Source organism: Lynx canadensis, chromosome E3 (assembly GCF_007474595.2).
Source record: "Lynx canadensis isolate LIC74 chromosome E3, mLynCan4.pri.v2, whole genome shotgun sequence".
In the NCBI taxonomy this organism is placed as follows: Eukaryota; Metazoa; Chordata; class Mammalia; order Carnivora; family Felidae; genus Lynx; species Lynx canadensis.
Genome location: NC_044318.1, coordinates 33,981,277 through 33,998,922, shown reverse-complemented (window position 1 = coordinate 33,998,922; position 17,646 = coordinate 33,981,277). Strand labels below are relative to the sequence as shown.

General features: G+C 46.5%; 1 protein-coding gene and 1 long non-coding RNA gene across 4 annotated transcripts in view; one reads left to right on the top strand and one right to left on the bottom strand.

Annotated features, from left to right (window-relative positions):
- Nucleotides 1-6,834: 6,834 nt before the first annotated feature.
- Nucleotides 6,835-7,655, top strand: LOC115503706. Its single transcript, XR_003965481.1, has 2 exons — nt 6,835-7,076; nt 7,443-7,655. It is a non-coding gene; the product is annotated as an uncharacterized LOC115503706 (long non-coding RNA).
- An 8,710-nt stretch (nt 7,656-16,365) lies between these two features.
- LOC115503683 (NXPE family member 3-like) overlaps nt 16,366-17,646 on the bottom strand; it is a 67,993-nt gene continuing 66,712 nt past the window's right edge. For all 3 annotated transcript variants that reach the window (XM_032591529.1, XM_030299985.1, XM_032591530.1), the window contains one exon: nt 16,366-17,222. In XM_032591529.1, coding sequence (XP_032447420.1) covers nt 16,690-17,222 — 533 coding nt within the window. In that variant the 3' untranslated portion in view covers nt 16,366-16,689. The remainder of the gene's footprint in view (nt 17,223-17,646) is intronic.

Genomic DNA, 17,646 nt, shown 5'->3' with positions numbered 1-17,646 from the left:
CAAAAGTGCCTCCTTTGTGGTCAGTGCACAGGAGCCGTGAGAAAGGCCCCCAACTTCTTTCTTCACATGGAGGGCCATGGTTCTGACCTTGGCCATCTGTGGCCTCTCCTCTTCCATCTCAGCTCCTGGCCACCTCTCCTCAGGAGTCAGTCTCTGTCTCTCCACCTCTCCTTCTCACTGGCTCTCTGGGCATCTCCTGGCTCTTGTCTGTCGTCCAGGTGAAGGGGCTGCAGCAGAACCAGCTTTGGCTTTTCCAGCCAGAGAACAGGCAGCCATGAGTCTCTGCCCAGGTAACACCTCCCCAGAGGAAGGAGGAGGGACCCACTGGTGATCAGATGGCCTCGACCCCAGCACCAGGCACCAAGGACACCCAACTTGCACCTGGCCGCTCTCCCTCCCAGCAGGGGCTCCCCTGCCCAGGACCCAGGCCTACCAGGCTCCTTCCCTCCCCTGGTCAGCTCCTTTTGTGCAGTCTCACACCATCCCTGGGGTTAAGAGGTGAGGGTGGGCCTTCTGGAGCCCATGCCTCGACCCACAGGAGGCAAGATTGGATCGGTAGGCCCCTCTGTCCTCCACTCCACAGATGAGGAGACCAAGGGCTCAGAGAAGCCCTGCCTCAGGTCATGTGACCCTTGAGGCAGGTCCAGGACTCAAACTCCAGTCTCGCTGAGTCCACAGAGCCTTCTGCTCCTTCTGGATGCTCCCACCAAGTTGCACCACACAACCTTGGGCCTCGGCTCCCTTCTGGAGGGTAAGCCCCAGGAGGCTGTATTTTTATAATGCTCCTTAGGTCATTCCCTCCACAGCTGTGAGAGCCCTGGCTAATTGGGAGCCTTCCTTGAGCAGGGGGGAAATAAGGCCCAGAACAGTAATGAGTCACCCTCCGGACGGTCCCTGGACCGTCTCCAATCGAGGGCACTGCCAGCCTGTGACTGCTGGTGGGTGGGGACGAGATACTGGGGCTGAGACCATTGGTGACTCTCCGTGCTGGTTTTAGGAGGCTCAGCTCCCTCCCTCCCCAGAATGAGGTTGGCATTGGCTTACTCAGTAGATGGTGGGGATTGGAGAACATGATTTCATCACAGGAAGTGGCCCCATCTTCTGGAGGCCGAAGCAAGAAGACCAGCTTCCTTTCTCAGTTGCTTATCAGTCCTAATTTCCCCCCACGCTTCTCCCAGGGCCTTCCAGGCAGCCCCTTCCCTGTCCCTGTGTCTGCATTTCTTATACCTCCTCCCAGGCCCCAGGAGACAGGTTCTGCATTTTCATGGAATCCCCTTCTCTGAGCCAGGCCCTAAACATCCATTGCCTTATTTTCAGCCCTACAACATTGGGTGGTGGATTTGTTGTCTTTCTATTTTCACCATCAGGAAACTGAGGCACCATCAGGAAGCAGCCTTAACGTCATGGAGTCCACTGGGCTGTGAAAGACGTTTAGGTGAATGGTGACAGCTGGAAAGGTGGACAGAAGAGAGGACAAAGGACCGACTGCCTTTTTGGCAGTTCCTCTAGAGGGTGGCCTGCCCTGTCTGAGGGGTGACACCTGAATTTTATCCCCACCTTACCTCCCTGGCTGTGGAACCTGGCTGGACAGTCTCTTCTTTGCCAGGTCACCCAAGGAGGGGGCTGGACCCCACTAGGGGGTGCCCCAGCCCCTTCTGTTGGGCAGCGTGGCATGTTTACTCAACAGGCTCTGGGTCACTTTGGCAGAGGACCTGTCGCCCGGGTGCCTCAGGCCCTGCCTCTCCCATATACGATCTCCCTAGATGCAAGCTGTACATTCCATGCCATGTTCAAGCCCCTGGCCCCAGTGGGATCCCTATGAGACTTGAAATTAGGAGACATGATTTCTGCTCACAGATGGTGTGTGGTCTTTGTGTTTGTTCATCCTCCCTGTCCAGGTAGCATCCTCCCTGTCCTGGATGGGCAGAGCCTAAATGCAGCTTTTTAGCCCAGGGGGTGGCTGTGGGGGAGGGGTCAGGAGTGTGATCAGAAGCAGGGACAGAGTGAGGACTATGAGCTGTGGATGACAATTTGAGAATACGGCCTTAGATCTTCCTCCAAGTTCTACTAAGTTTCTGTTCTCCCTTCTTCATTGGCCACATCTGTCACTGTTCCAGTCCCTTCCCCATCCATGGCACCTCACTCTGCTCCTCTTTTCCCCCCAAGATCAGGAGTAAGGCAAAGAGGTCTGCTCTCACTGCCCCCCATTCATTGTGATGGACATTCTAGCTCATGCAATAAGGCAAGACAAATAGGTAAAATTGTTCTGTGTTTTCTGAGAATCTGTATTTATGTATTTGGCATTCATTCATCACATGGCAATTGTATTAACTTTTTTTTTTTAAATTAAAAAAATTTTTTTTTTCAACGTTTATTTGTTTTTGGGACAGAGAGAGACAGAGCATGAATGGGGGAGGGGCAGAGAGAGAGGGAGACACAGAATCGGAAACAGGCTCCAGGCTCTGAGCCATCAGCCCAGAGCCTGACGCGGGGCTCGAACTCACGGACCGCAAGATCGTGACCTGGCTGAAGTCGGACGCTTAACCGACTGCGCCACCCAGGCGCCCCTAACTTTTTTTTTTTTAATTGTCTGCATTCTTGATGCTCTGGCACTTGTGGCCTTGCTGTCTGGGGAGAGATGGCCCCTCCCAAGGCTAGCCTATTCTTAGAACTTGCAAAGGGCTTTCCTAGGAGCATGTCTCTCACATACAAACTAACCCTTGGGGCCCATACTCTAAACCACTTCCTTTATCTAACTTTCACACACCAGGCCAATATTTCTTCTGCCCTGAGTCAACCCTGTGCTGGATTTCAGGCAACTAGCGATAGCAGTTGTAGCCCAAAGCCCACCAATCCTAAGCTGTTTCCCCTTCTTTGCCATGTCTTGCCTGGTGAAAACACGATTAAGTCTGTGGTCTATGCTTTCCGCTTGTTCTTGCCTCTACCTCCTCTAGTGTTTCCCCAGGTGGCCCTCTAATGACATGGTGTTTTCCCTTCTCTTAGGAAATAAAAATTATAGAAAATTTCCTTCAATGGCATTAGCTCTGTGTCATCACTCAGTCACCTCTACAATTAAAATCTTGCATGTACAACAATCAATACAAAATGCATCCAGATTGAAAAGGAAGAAGTAAGAACTGTCCTTATTTATAGACAACTTGACTGGTTATGTAGAAAATCCAGTGGAATCTACAAAAGAGCTAATAGAGGGCACCTGGGTGGCTCAGTCGGTTAAGCATCCGACTTCAGCTCAGGTTGTGATCTCACAGTCCATGAGTTCGAGCCCTGTGTCGGGCTCTGTGCTGACAGCTCAGAGCCTGGAGCCTGCCTGGGATTCTGTGTCTTCCTCTCTTTCTGCCCCTCCCCTGCTCATGCTCTGTCTCCCTCTGTCTCAAAAATAAATAAAAACATTAAAAAAAAAATCAAAAGAGCTAATAGAGTTACAAGTGATTTAAGCAAGTTTGCAGGATACAAGAGCAATATACAGAAATATTATTGTGTTTTATATGCTAATAACAAAGAATTGGAAATTGAAAAAAAAAACATTTATAATAACATCACCAGTATGAAATACTTAGGAGTAAATATGGCAAGATCTGTACATTGATAACCACAAAATTTGCTGAGAGAAATTGAAGAAGACTAATAAATTCTTCTATGAGAGGACTCAATACTATTAAGATGTCAAGTTTCCCCAAATTAATCTGTAGCTTTAACACAATCTTAACCAAAATCCCAGTAGGCTTTTTTGCCAAAACTAACAAGTCAATTCTGAAATTCCTAAAGTGGGGCGCCTGGGTGGCTCAGTCAGTTAAGCGTCTGACTCTTGATCTTGGCTTAGGTCATGCTCGCAGGCTTCATGGAATCAAGCCCTGCTTTGGGCTCTGCACTGACAGCGTGGAGCCTATTTAGGATTCTCTCTCTCCCTCCCTTTCTCTGCCTCTCCCTTGCTTGTGCACGCGCTCTCTCTTTTTCTCTCCCTCAATGAATAAATAGGCGTGCCTGGGTGGCTCAGTTGGTTAAGCATCCGACTTTTGGTTTCAGCTCAGGTCATGATCTCAGGGTTCACGAGTTCGAGCCCCACACAGGGCTCTGCACTGACGGTGCAGAGCCTGCTTGGGATTCTCTCTCTCCCCCCCTCTCTCTGCCCCTCCCACATCTCTCTCTCTCTCTCTCTCTCAAATTTAAAAAATAAAACAAACAAACAAACAAACATTAAAAAAAGTTTCCCAAAGCAGTTCAAGGACCGAGGCCAACCAAAACAACTTTGAAAATGAAAACAAAGTGGAAGATTTCTGCTATTCGACATCAGGACTTATTATAAAGCAATTGTAATCGAGATGGACTAGATAAATGGAAAGAACAGAATACAGAAATAGACGTAGACATATATGGTCAATTAATTCCCCACAAAGGTGCAAAGGTAATTCAGTGGAAATGTGATAGTCTTTAAAAAAATTTTTTTTAAACGTTTATTCATTTTTGAGAGACAGAGAGAGACCCAGCATGAGTGGGGAAGGGGCAGAGAGAGGGAGACACAGAATCCAAGGCAGGCTCTAGGCTCTGAGCCATCAGCACAGAGCCTGACGCGGGCCCGAACTCATGAACTGCAAGGTCATGACCTGAGCCGAAGTCAGTCACTCAACTGACTGAGCCACCCAGGCACCCCATGAAATGATAGTCTTTTAAACAAATGTACTAAAACTACTAGACCTCCATATGCAAAAACAAACCAAACAAAACAAACAGAAAAAAACCCACAAAAGCCCACAACAACACACAAAACACCATACCTTGATCCATTATACAAAAATTAACTGAAAACGAATGATAGGTTTAAATTTAAGACCTATGGGGTGCCTGGGTGGCACATTCCGTTAAGAGTCAGACTGTTGGGGCGCCTGGGTGGCGCAGTCGGTTAAGCGTCCGACTTCAGCCAGGTCACGATCTCGCGGTCCGTGAGTTCGAGCCCCGCGTCGGGCTCTGGGCTGATGGCTCAGAGCCTGGAGCCTGTTTCCGATTCTGTGTCTCCCTCTCTCTCTGCCCCTCCCCCGTTCATGCTCTGTCTCGCTCTGTCCCAAAAATAAATAAACGTTGAAAAAAAAATTTAAAAGAAAAAAAAAAAAAGAGTCAGACTGTTGATATTGGCTCAGGTCATGATCTCACAGTTCGTGAGATTGAGCCCCATGTTGGGCTCTGCACTGACAAAATTTACAAAAATAACTGAAATATAAAATATACAAAAATACAAATACAAAAAATTTACAAAAATAACTGAAATACAAAATATACAAAAATACAAATACAAAAAATACAAAAATTAACTGAAAACGAATGATAGGTTTAAATTTAAGACCTACGGGGTGCCTGGGTGGCACATTCTGTTAAGCATCAGACTGTTGATATTGGCTCAGGTCATGATCTCACAGTTCGTGAGACTGAGCCCCATGTTGGGCTCTGCACTGACAGCATGGAGCCTGCTTGGGATTCTTTCTCTCCCCCTCTCTCTCTGCCCCACCCCTGCTCATGCATGCATGCTCTCTCTCAAAATAAATAAATAAACTAAAAAATATAAGGCCTAAAATTATATAACTCTAGAAAAAACACAGGAGTAAATGTGACCTTGGGCTAGGCAAAGATTGCTTAGATTCAACACCAAAAGCATGATCCATAAAAGAATATACTAATAAATTGCAGTTTATCAAAACTAAAAATTCTGTTCTTCAAGAGATACTATCAAGAAAATGACAAATAAAAGCTATGGACTGGGACAAAATATTTTCAAATCACATAACTGACAGAAAACCTTCAATCTGATGAAACAAAATCTCAATTAAAAAAATTTTTTTAAGGTTTGTTCATTTCTCAGAGACAGAGAGACAGACCATGAGCAGGGGAGGGGCAGAGAGAGAGGGAGACACAGAATTTGAAACAGGCTCCAGGGTCTGAGCTGTCAGCACAGAGCCCAATGCGGGCCTCGAACTCACAGACTGCAATATCATGACCTGAGCTGAAGTCGGACGCTTAACTGACTGAGCCACCCAGATGCCCCCAAAATCTCGATTTTAAAGGTGAGCTGAAGACTGGATTAGATGGATTCTTCATTGAAGGAGATATACAGATAGCAGCACATGAAGAGATGTGTGACATCATTAGTCATTAGGGAAATGGAAATGAAAACCACAATGGCATACCATCATATATCCGCAAAATGGCCAAAATTGAAAGACCAACCATACTAGCGGTTGGCAAGGATGTGGAGCAGCTGGAACTCTCATACTACTGATGGGAATTTAAAACAGTACAACTATTTTGGCCATTCTTTAAAATGCTAACCATACGCCTACTGTATATCCGAGCCATACCCCTCATAGGTATCACAGTGTTGACCAGTTGCATCAGCCTCACCTAGGAACTTGTGGAAATGCTAATTCTCAGGCCCCACTCTACCTGCCGAAGTTTGAGAACTGCTGCCGTGGGGCAAGGACACTGACTTTGAGGACTCCCCCTGTGTGTTACTTTTACTTTTCATAGCAATCCTGTGAGACAGAGGAATTGTATTCTACCCGACAGAGGACGAAACTACAGCTCAGAGGGGTCACCTCACTCTAGTTCCCTCCACTGGGCAGGTCTGGAGTAGTTTGGACCACTCTCAGGTTTGTGCACCTTGTAAGCTTGGTGCTTCCCAAATTATTGCCTCCTTTCCTCCCACAGCCCTTCCTAGAGCTTCATTAGCGCTTCATTCATCAGGCCACTTGTCAAGGTCTGGGCAAACAAAGGCAACGGGATGTGAGCATGAGGTGAGGCAGGAAGATGACAATAGTTCTCTGAAGGAGAACAGGGCACAGTCTCTACCCTTCCCCATGAACTGCCTGGTGCCACTGCTGACAACAGCACTGTGTTTGTTTACTTCCTCCTGTTTTCTATCCAGAGGACAGGGCCCAGAGAGGGCTTCTCCTGCCCTGGTTGGGGGCAGGCATGCAGTGAGCCCTCCAGGAATTAGGACCCAGCTGGGAAGGGAAGACTCACCCGTGTGAAGCAAGGAGAGGGAGGCCACAAAGTCAATGCTGAAACAGGTGGGGATGACATCTCCCACTTACTGGGTGCTGGGTGTTTTGCTTATTTGCTGTGTTCTTGATGCTTTGACAGGTGGAGCCTCACTGACCAGGGAGAGACTGCCCCTCTCAGTGCTGGCCAGTTCCTAGAGATGGCAAAGACTTGCCCAGGAGCACACCTTTCATATGCAAACCAACCAGTCCAGAGCCCAGTCCAGAGCCCGTACTCCAAACCACCTCTTCCATCTGGCTCTTCTGCTCCAGGAGGGCAATATTCCTCTACCCCATTCTCCCCAGGGCAGCCCCTAATCTGCAGAATCCGCTGAAATTATTCCCACTGGCCAGTCTTAAACCAGCTTAACCTGCTTTGCCTTGTCTTTTCCACAGACACTAGATAAAGGCTCCTGCCCATGTTTTCCCTTCACTTCCTTTGCTTCCTGACCGACCTTGGTGTCTCCCGATGCAGCCCTGCATGAGATTCCATGCCTCTGGGATCTAGGGATCAGTGAGTATAAATTCTTACCTCATGACAGTAATTTCTGTGTCTTTGTGTCTTACCATATCTGATTCAAACAAATCCAAATAAAATTATATATATATATGTATATGTGTGTGTGTATGTATATATATATATATATGTTAAATGTTTATTTTTGAAAGAGAGAGAGAGAGGGCCAGCAGGGGAGGGGCAGAGAGAGAGGGAGACAAAGAATCTGAAGCAGGCTCCAGGCTCTGAGCTGTCAGCACAGAGCCGGAAGCAGGGCTCGAACTCAGGAACCGCGAGATCATGATCTGAGCTGAAGTTGGCAGCTTAACCATCTGAGCCACCCAGACGCCCCTAAAATTACATTTTATTTTTTTTTTTTATTTATTTATTTTTTTTCAATGTTTATTTATTTTTGGGACAGAGAGAGACAGAGCATGAACGGGGGAGGGGCAGAGAGAGAGGGAGACACAGAATCGGAAACAGGCTCCAGGCTCCGAGCCATCAGCCCGGAGCCTGACGCGGGGCTCGAACTCACGGACCGTGAGATCGTGACCTGGCTGAAGTCGGACGCTTAACCGACTGCGCCACCCAGGCGCCCCTAAAATTACATTTTAAAGTAGGAGTTAACTCTCCCCGTAGGCAGGGTCTGTTATGGTCCTCATTTTACAAGAGGAAACTGAGGTCCTGAGTAAGGTTGTGAACATCACTTAAGGTCACATTGCCACTGAATACCTGCTGTGGTGTTGGGTCTGTGCCTCTGCTCCCCCCACTTCCCCATGCAGTGACAACCGTCAACAGTCCTCTGGGCCACATCAGCACCCAAGGGTTCCCTTTTCTGTGTTGTCTTCCTGCTACACAGCGAGATGCTTGAGGACTGACCGGGGCATGGAGCTTTGGGTCCTTGGCACCTGGCATAGTGCACGGGGCAGTCAGTGCCGACTGGTGTGAATGGAAAGAACACAGAGGTGGGTGTCAGGTGATGACGATCCATGTAGCTTTCCAGTCAGTGTGCAGTGTTTTCTGTCTTACCTCATTCTGTCCTCTCTCAGACCCTCTAAGGGAGGTAGCTGTTATCCCCACTTTACAGATGAGAAGACTGAGGCTCGGGGAAGGGAAGGCATTTGCCCAGCAGTCTGACCCAGGGGCTGCCTTCTGTGGAGTCTGCCACTGTCACATTCACAAGTTTCATTTGTCATGTGACCGAGACTTCCTCACCTGTCAGCCTCCTCCTCATGGCCGCTGGCTGCATTCCAGCTCCTGATCAATGTGACAAATGCCAACAGAGCCTCTCAGAGGTGACAGCAGAGGGCTGAGGACTGGGAGGCACCGGCTGACTCCTGACCTTGCTGTGCTCCCAGCTTGAGGGAGGAGGAAGGATACTCTCAGAGGTGACCCTTGTCGCCCTTCCCCTCTGTGTCACAAACAGCTCTCCAGAAGCCCTGATTCATAGCATTTGCCAGTTTCCATGGTGCAAGAACTCCCACAGTATGGAGTTAGCTACCTCTGTGTGGACCAAATGTTTGCATCCCCACTGGACCCCCCAAATTCCCATGTTGAAGCCCTAAGCACCAGTAGAGCTGTATTCAGAGGTGGGGCCCCTAAGGAAATAACCAAGGTTAATGAGTCATGGGGGTGGAGGGCTGATCCTATAGGACTAGTGTCCTTACAGAAAGTGGCGTCAGAGTGCTGCTGTCTCTGTCTCCACACGCACCTGCTGAGGGAAGGCCTTGTGAACACATAGCAAGATGGCGCTGCCTACAAGCTACAGGCGGTGACCTCAGGACACAACCTACCCTGCCAAACCTTGATCTTGGACTTCCCGCACTCCGGAACTGAGAGAAATTCCTGCTATTTAAGTCACCCGGTCTGTGGCATTTCATCATGGCAGCCCGAGCAGACTAATACGACTCCCGATGTGAAGTCACTGAATTTGAGCCAAGAAGAAATGCACAGCGGCAGGTGCTTCTACGTTACTCCCACCATGCAGATGCAACAGCATAAATAACATCAAGAGCATAGATAATAGTAATACGTGGTAAACTATGTAGGCAGAGACGAGCTTTCTTCCTTTTTAATATAATTTATTGTAACGTTATATTTTTCTTTTTTTTTAGGTTTATGTATGTATGTATTTATTTATTTACAGTGCTGGGGGGAGGGGCAGAGAGAGAGGGAGAGAGAGAGAATCTCATTAGGCTCCACACAGTTAGCAGTGTGGAACCCCATACGGGGCTCAAACTCATGAATTTTGAGATCATGACCTGAGCAGAAACCATGAGTTGGAGGCATAACTGATTGAGCTACTCAGGTGCCCCAGGTTATATTTTTTTCTTGATTAAAAATTAAGGAAACATTTTTAAATGTTTATTTTTGAGAGAGAGAGCGAGCACGAGTGGAAGAGGGGCAGAGAGGGGGGGGGGGGGGGAACACAGAATCCGAAGCAGGCTCCAGGCTCTGAGCTGTTAGCACAGAGCCTGACTCAGGGCTCAAACTCATGAACCGTGAGATCATGACCTGGGCCAAAGTTGGCGGCTTAAGTGACTGAGCCACCCAGGCACCCCTTGATTAAAAATGTTTTATTGTGTTAATGCATACTTAACAAAAACTTACCATTTTAGCCATTTTTAAGTATACAGTTCAGTGGCATTAGGTACATTTATATTGTTGTACACATATTTAATATTTAATAGTGGCTGTGTTGAGAAAGGGCTCACAACATTCCCCCAAATTAACAATCAGCTCCAGTACGTTTCCCTCTGTGGGATCCCCTTTATCCATGGTCATCAGGCGGCTTAGCAAATTCAGAAGAAAAAGCCAGGAAATGCTTTTGTTGATGTGCATTTCACAGAATTCAAATTTAAGGTGAATTATGATGGACACATAGTCCTCCTCTTTTTTTTCCTTCCTTTATTTGAAATATGTTTTCAGTGGCCTGAGCTGAGCACATTCTTACAAGGCCTGAACTGGCCAACGGATCTCAGCTGAGGCGACACTTTGGTTCATGTCGGCCTCAAACTTCATGTCATTCACTGCGTGTCACTGGCCCCTGGTACTGATGTGGTTTTGGTTTGAAAGAGCAGACATTTATTCCCTCACAACTCTGGAGGCCAGAAGTCCAAAGTCAAGGTGTGGACGGGTTGTGCCCCCTCTGAAGGCTCTAGGGAAGGATCCTTCCCGCCTCTCCCAGTTTCTGGAGCTCAAAGCGGGCTTCGGGGTCCTGGGCCCGTTGAGGCACCACGCAGTCTCTCCCTCCCATGTCTGCCTTCCAGCGTGACGATTGGCTTCCCTATATTCCCTGTTCAGATGCAGAGTGGCTGCCGGCCCTGGTGGCCCTGGTCTTTCACTGGAGCATAATTACTGTGATAAAGTGGTTACCAGTGCATCTTGGACAACACAAGCTGGGATGAGGGTGAGACCCGGAAGACCCGAGAGAGGGAGTTTGCATCTGAGAAGAGTGAGTGTGGGTGGTGACCCCCATAAGGACCCCAGGTGGAAGAGGCTTCTTCAGAGTCCAGGGGTGACAGCTGCAATCTGGGTTTCCAGGCACACAGCCTGCCACCGGCCTTTATTAACCTGTGGTCTCTGTAGAAACATAATTATTCAGGGCCAGCAAGAGGCAATGTTTCTCCATACAAACTGGTGGATTTTGTTTCCAAAGGCAGAGAAGGGGGAGCATCTCTCTACTTGCTGGATAAGATGCTGTCTGATTCATGACTTGCTTCATAAAGCCAATTTTGGGCAGGGAAGACACCAAAATCAGGCAGTGTTACTTAGAGTTAGGCTTCCTGTAGCAAAGCCGGGCACAAGCCCTCCTGTAGGACCGAGGGGCCCGTCCCCCCTGCCCCCTGCCCTCCCTGGACGGAGCACTGGTCACTCCCTGCTCTCCCGGAGTGATGGATTGACATGGGAGCAGGGGCAGGATCCTGATCCGGGGAGGGAGGAGAGTGAGGTCACGTGGGTGTGGCTCCAGTCCTGGGGGGCATCAAGGGTGCACCCCACAGGGCTGTGGCCAGGTTCACTGTGAGCTGGCTTCCTTACTTTTGGATGGTGGGTTTGCTTCTATCACTTGTGAGACCCCGGCCAGAGCACAGCCAGAGCATTGTTCCTCATGTCCAAATATTTAAGTTATCATAATCTGCCAAATAATTGTCTCTCTGCCCTGAGAAGTATACCTTCATAATACAAAACTGAGAAATGTGTTTTTATACAGATGAAAGTTAGCAAAACAAAGACAACTGAATTGATCGTTATTACAGGAGCCTGCATGTTCTATTTTGGCTTGGCGATATTTGCAGAACTTTTAAAGACACGTGGAATTCTGTATTATATATATTTGTATTGTATATTTATTGAAATTTATTTTGTATATTGAAATTTATTGAAATTTATTTTTTCTTTCAGTAAAATCGCTAAATACGTTATAATCAATATTTCCAGATAATTTATTTTCTATCAGCAGCGATGCCAAATTAGACAACATATCTTTGTCTACGAACAGAAATGTCATTGGGGGGCGCCTGGGTGGCTCAGTCGGTTGAGCGGCCGACTTCGGCTCAGGTCATGATCTCGCGGTCCGTGAGTTCGAGTCCGCATTGGGCTCTGTGCTGACAGCTCAGAGCCTGAAGCCTGTTTCAGACTCTGTGTCTCCCTCTCTCTGACCCTCCCCCATTCATGCTCTGTCTCTCTCTGTCTCAAAAATAAATAAACGTTAAAAAAGAAATGTCATTGGGAAAGTCTATTAGACGACTAAACCAAGAAACACCCTTTTTAATTTTTTAATTGAAATATAACTGATGTTAGCATTGTATTAGCTTCAGGTATACAACATAATGATTTGATATTTGTATTATTGAAATGATTACCGCAATAGGTCTAGTTGACACCCGTCACCAACATAGCTACAAAATTTTGTTTCTTGCCATAAGAAGTTTTAAGAGCTACTCTTAGCAGCATTCATATATACAATACAGTATTATTAACTGTAGTCACCATGCTGTACATTATATCCCAGGATTTATTTATTTTCTAGCTGGAAGTTCGTGCCTTTTGACCCCCTTCACCCATTTTGCCCCCCTGCCCACCTCTGGCAACCACCACTCTGTTCTCCTTACCTAGGAGTTTCTTTGTTTATTTCAGATTCCATATATAAGGAAGATCATTTGGCATTTATCTTTCTCTATCTGACATATTTCACTAAGCATGATGCCTTCAAAATCCAACCATATTGTTGGATCCGCCCAAAGAAATGGCAGGATTTCTTTCTTTTTTTGGCTAATATTCCATTGTGTATATGGTGCCACACTTGGGTCCTTGGACCCAGGTATGGTAGAAATGAGGATGGACCCCCAAATTTAAAGGTACAGACAAGGCTTTATTCGGGCAATAGCTGCAGGAGAAGGGAGACAAAGTCATGACTAAGGTGTCATACTGGCTCTCCAGACAATAGCCAGGGAGTTTTAAAGGGGCTGAGGTGGGAAAAAGGAATGTTGCTTAAGCAAGTAGGGGTGGGGAAGCCCAGGAAAGTGGGGGCACAGGTACATTTGACAGAACATGCTTCTTCATGCACAGGACGTTTCATTTGCATGTTAAGTCTCTACCTCTGGGCATGTTTTTTAGCATTAAGATGAGAAAAGTTGGTGAAAGGTCAATTTTGGTGACCATCCCATCTGGGATCAGTTGGAACCAGTCTGGGTTTCCTCCTTGATTCTTGCTCTGCCCTTCAGGGAAAGGGATATGAGCCCAGAGGGAGTGCCCTGGGTGTCCAGGCGCTTGTTCCAATCCTTGACTGTTTCATAAATACCGCATTTTCTTTATCCATCCATCCATTGGTGGACACTTAGGTTGCTTCCATATCTTGGCTATTATAAATAATGCTGTACTCAGTGAACGTGGGGGTACAGATACATTTTTGAGTTAGTGCTTTCCTTTCCTTCAGATAAATATCCAGAAGTAGAATTGCTGGATCATATCAGTAATGTCTTCTTTGACTTAAGTTTGACTTTTGTCAATCTTTTAGAAAATCAACTGTATTTCCCGAATAATTGAAATGTTTGTTGACTTCCTAGTGGACTGCAGGGCTTGTACTTGACCAAGGGCCCCAGCTGTTATCCTCTGACATCCCTCACAGTGAGGCCACTCTTCCCATGGGGCTGCTGCCAGCCAACAGCTGAGCACGGCAGGGATACTGAGGCTGGCCCCTTCCTGGGAGATACAGGACTCCTCTGATGGTCAACTGTGATTCAAGAACTTCTCACTGGTCTTGCCAAAATTTCCTTAGACTGCACGATGGCCTAGCATGCTTCTACCCAACGTTCCTTCCCTCCATCCTTTACTCCAGGTCAACCTTGCATCAGGTCTGAAGGCTCTCCCAGCCTTACCTGGCTTCCTCCGCATTATCTCTCATAGGTGTTTCCACTAAACATATTTGCACTTCTAATCCTATCTTGACACCTGCTTCATGTAGGACCTGAACTGACCAAGGGGCACACACACCAAATTAATGTCCATTAGAATCTCAGAATAAACCCATCAGATATATCTTGAGTAAATAAAAATAATAATAAAAGGAAGAGGTATAGAATTTTGTTTTTATGCATTGAGAAATTGTTGGGAATATATGTATTTCAACAGTGATTTTCTCCCAGCCATGGGATTCTAGGTGATTTTTATTTTCATTGTTATTTTTTTGGTACCTTTTCAAGTTTTCTACAAAAAGCACTGCATTACTTTTACAATGAGGAGAAATACTTTATTTTACAAATCAACCCCGAAAAGTCTTTATATATATAGTTGGGCTCTCCACGAGGGTGGCTCTGATGAACTGAAATGGAATCCCTCTCTTATATCTTTTCAAGGCTCGCTGGCATTCTAAATGGAGACTCCAGCACATAAAATGACAATCCTTATATGCACAGATGTGATAGATGTTCCTGGCTGTGGCTCTGCCTCATCCCTTCAGCACTGCCAGGTTTCCCTCACCTGCCACTCCCACCCCCCACATCCCAATTCTCACTGGTGGATTTATTGCCTGCGCATTAGAAAAGTTAAGAGAAGAAAAACCATAAAATACCTAGGAATAAATCTAACCAAAGAGGTGAAAAATCTATACACTGGAAGCTATAGAAAGCTTGTGAAAGAAATTGAAGAAGACAGAGAAATGGAAAAAGATTCCATGTTCTTCCAAGGAAGAACAAATATTGTTAAAATGTCGATACTACCCAAAGCAATCTACATATTCAACGCAATCTCTATCAAAGTAACACCAGCATTCTTCACAGAGCTAGAACAAATAATCCTAAAATTTGTATGGAACCAGAAAAGACCCCAAATAGCCAAAGCAATCTTGAAAAAGAAAACCAAAGCAGGAGGCATCACAATCCCAGACTTCAAGCTATACTACAAAGCTGTAATCATCAAGACAGTATGGTACTGGCACAAGAACAGACACTCAGATCAATGAAACAGACTAGAGAACTCAGAAATGGACCCACAAACGTATGGCCAACTAATCTTTGACAAAGCAGGAAAGAATATCCAATGGAATCAAGACAGTCTCTTCAGCAAGTGGTCCTGGGAAAACTGGACAGCGACATGCAGAAGAATGAACCTGGACCACTTTCTTACACCAGACACAAAAATAAACTCAAAATGGATGAAAGACCTCAATGTAAGACAGGAAGCCATCAATATCCTCGAGGAGAAAGCAGGCAAAAACCTCTTTGATCTTGCCTGCAGCAATTTCTTGCTCAACACATCTCCGGAGGCAAGGGAAACAAAAGCAAAAATGAACTACTAGGACCTCATCAAAATAAACAGCTTCTGCACAGAGAAGGAAACAATCAGCAAAACTAAAAGGCAACTGGCAGAATGGGAGAAGATATTTGCAAATGACATATCAGATAAAGGGTTAATATCTAAAATCTACAAAGAACTTATCAAACTCAACACCCAAAGAACAAATAATCCAGTGAAGAAACGGGCAAAAGACATGAATAGACACTTCTCCAAAGAAGACATCCAAATGGACAACCGACACATGAAAAAATGCTCCACATCACTCATCATCAGGGAAATACAAATCAAAACCACAATGAGATACCACCTTACACCTGTCAGAATGGCTAACATTAACAACTCAGGCAACAACAGATGTTGGCGAGGATGCGGAGAAAGAGGATCTCTTTTGCATTGTTGGTGGGAATGCAAGCTGGTGCAGCCACTCTGGAAAACAGTATGGAGGTTCCTCAAAAAACTAAAAATAGAACTACCCCACGACCCAGCAATTGTACTACTAGGCATTTATCTAAAGGATACTGGTGTGTTGTTTCGAAGGGACACATGCACCCCCATGTTTATAGCAGCACTATCGACAATAGCCAAAGGATGGAAAGACCCCAAATGTCCATTGACAGATGAATGGATAAAGAAGATGTGGTCTATATACACAATGGAGTATTACTCGGCAATCAAAAAGAATGAAATCTTGCCATCTGCAACTACGTGGATAGAACTGGAGGGTATTACGCTAAGTGAAATTAGTCAATCAGAGAAAGACAAAAATCATATGACTTCACTCATATGAGGACTTTAAGAGACAAAACAGATGAACATAAGGGAAGGGAAATAAAAATAATATAAAAACAGGGAGGGGGACAAAACAGAAGAGACTCATAAATATGGAGAACAAACTGAGAGTTACTGGAGGGGGTGTGGGAGGGGGGATGGGCTAAATGGGTAAGGGGCATTAAGGAATCTACTCCTGAAATCATTGTTGCACTATATGCTAACTAATTTGGATGTAAATTTTTAAAAATAAAAAATAAAGTTAAATTATAAAAAAAACCCAAAACACTAAAGAACTAGGAGAAAAATAGTTAAATGAGATGAACAATTCATAGAACCAATGCTGAGAATTGGCTAATAAAGTATTTTAAATTTAAAACTCACCAGGAACCCAATAAGTTTGAATTAAAATACAATAAAAAATCTTTTTTTCCCTCATCCAAAACAAACAAACAAACAAACAAACAAACAAACAAACAAACAAAAAGTTAAGAGAAGAGGTACAGACAGCTGAGGGGAAGGGCTTCCAGGCTTGATCCTCACACCAGCGCCTCCATCCACACAGCCCAGGACCCGCAGAAGCGCTCAAATGGGGCAAATGAAGGACAGGAGGAAGTTGACCTCATTGCGGACAATAAGCCGCCCTGGGTGGATCCTGTCGGGCAGAGCCAGACTGGAGGTCATTTCCCAGGCGTCCACAAAGGCCACACGGAGGTCAGCAAAGGCGGCTCGGAGAAGCCGGTTCACCTGGAGGGTGAACCAGTCACTGCCATACACAGACTTGTAGCCGGTATTGGCCAGCTTGATGACCACGAGAGTGCGGGGCTCGCGGGCCAGCAGCGCAGCCACGGCTGCCCTGATCCCTGCGAGTCGTTGCACAAAGACAGATGGGGGAAAGGTGGTGAAGTGGGCGCCCAGGCCCAGCACCACCACTGTGTGGGGGCCCCCGGCCAGGCCCCCCAGTTCCCGGACCACAGAGTGCAGGGAGGCCACTGGTGTGTGCAGGGAGCGCAGGGGCCAGCTATGGGCCCGCCAGTGCAGCACTATGCCCCGAGCGGTCTCCACCGCCATCAGGGGCCCCGTCTGATATGTGGTGTGTAGATCCATAGGCTTCAGGGCTGTGGGGAGGACAAGAGGAAGCTTAGAGGCTAATATGGGACTGTACTTCCTCGTTTAATTACATAGAAGATCTAGCATCAGTTTCCCCTTAGGACACAAGCATCCTCTGGCCCAGGCACCTGGTTATGTTCTCCCTAATCTGTGATATCGCCAGTAGTTACCAAGCCCCAAAACCTATTCTCAGTCCTCAGCCTCCCTGGCCCCTGGAGCATTTTGTCTCATTGACGTTCCTTTGGATGCTCCTTCCTTTCTTAGCAGAAAGGATTCAACTTGGATTGATCCCTTGGCCCCCTCTGGCCACCCCTGGATGGAGACTTGCCCCAGGCTAGAGAGTGAAGGCTGTCCAGTGTGTCTTTGCACAATGGTGGCCAACCGAGGGAGCCAGAAGTTTCTGGAATCAGGTCTGGTGACTCAACTGTATGC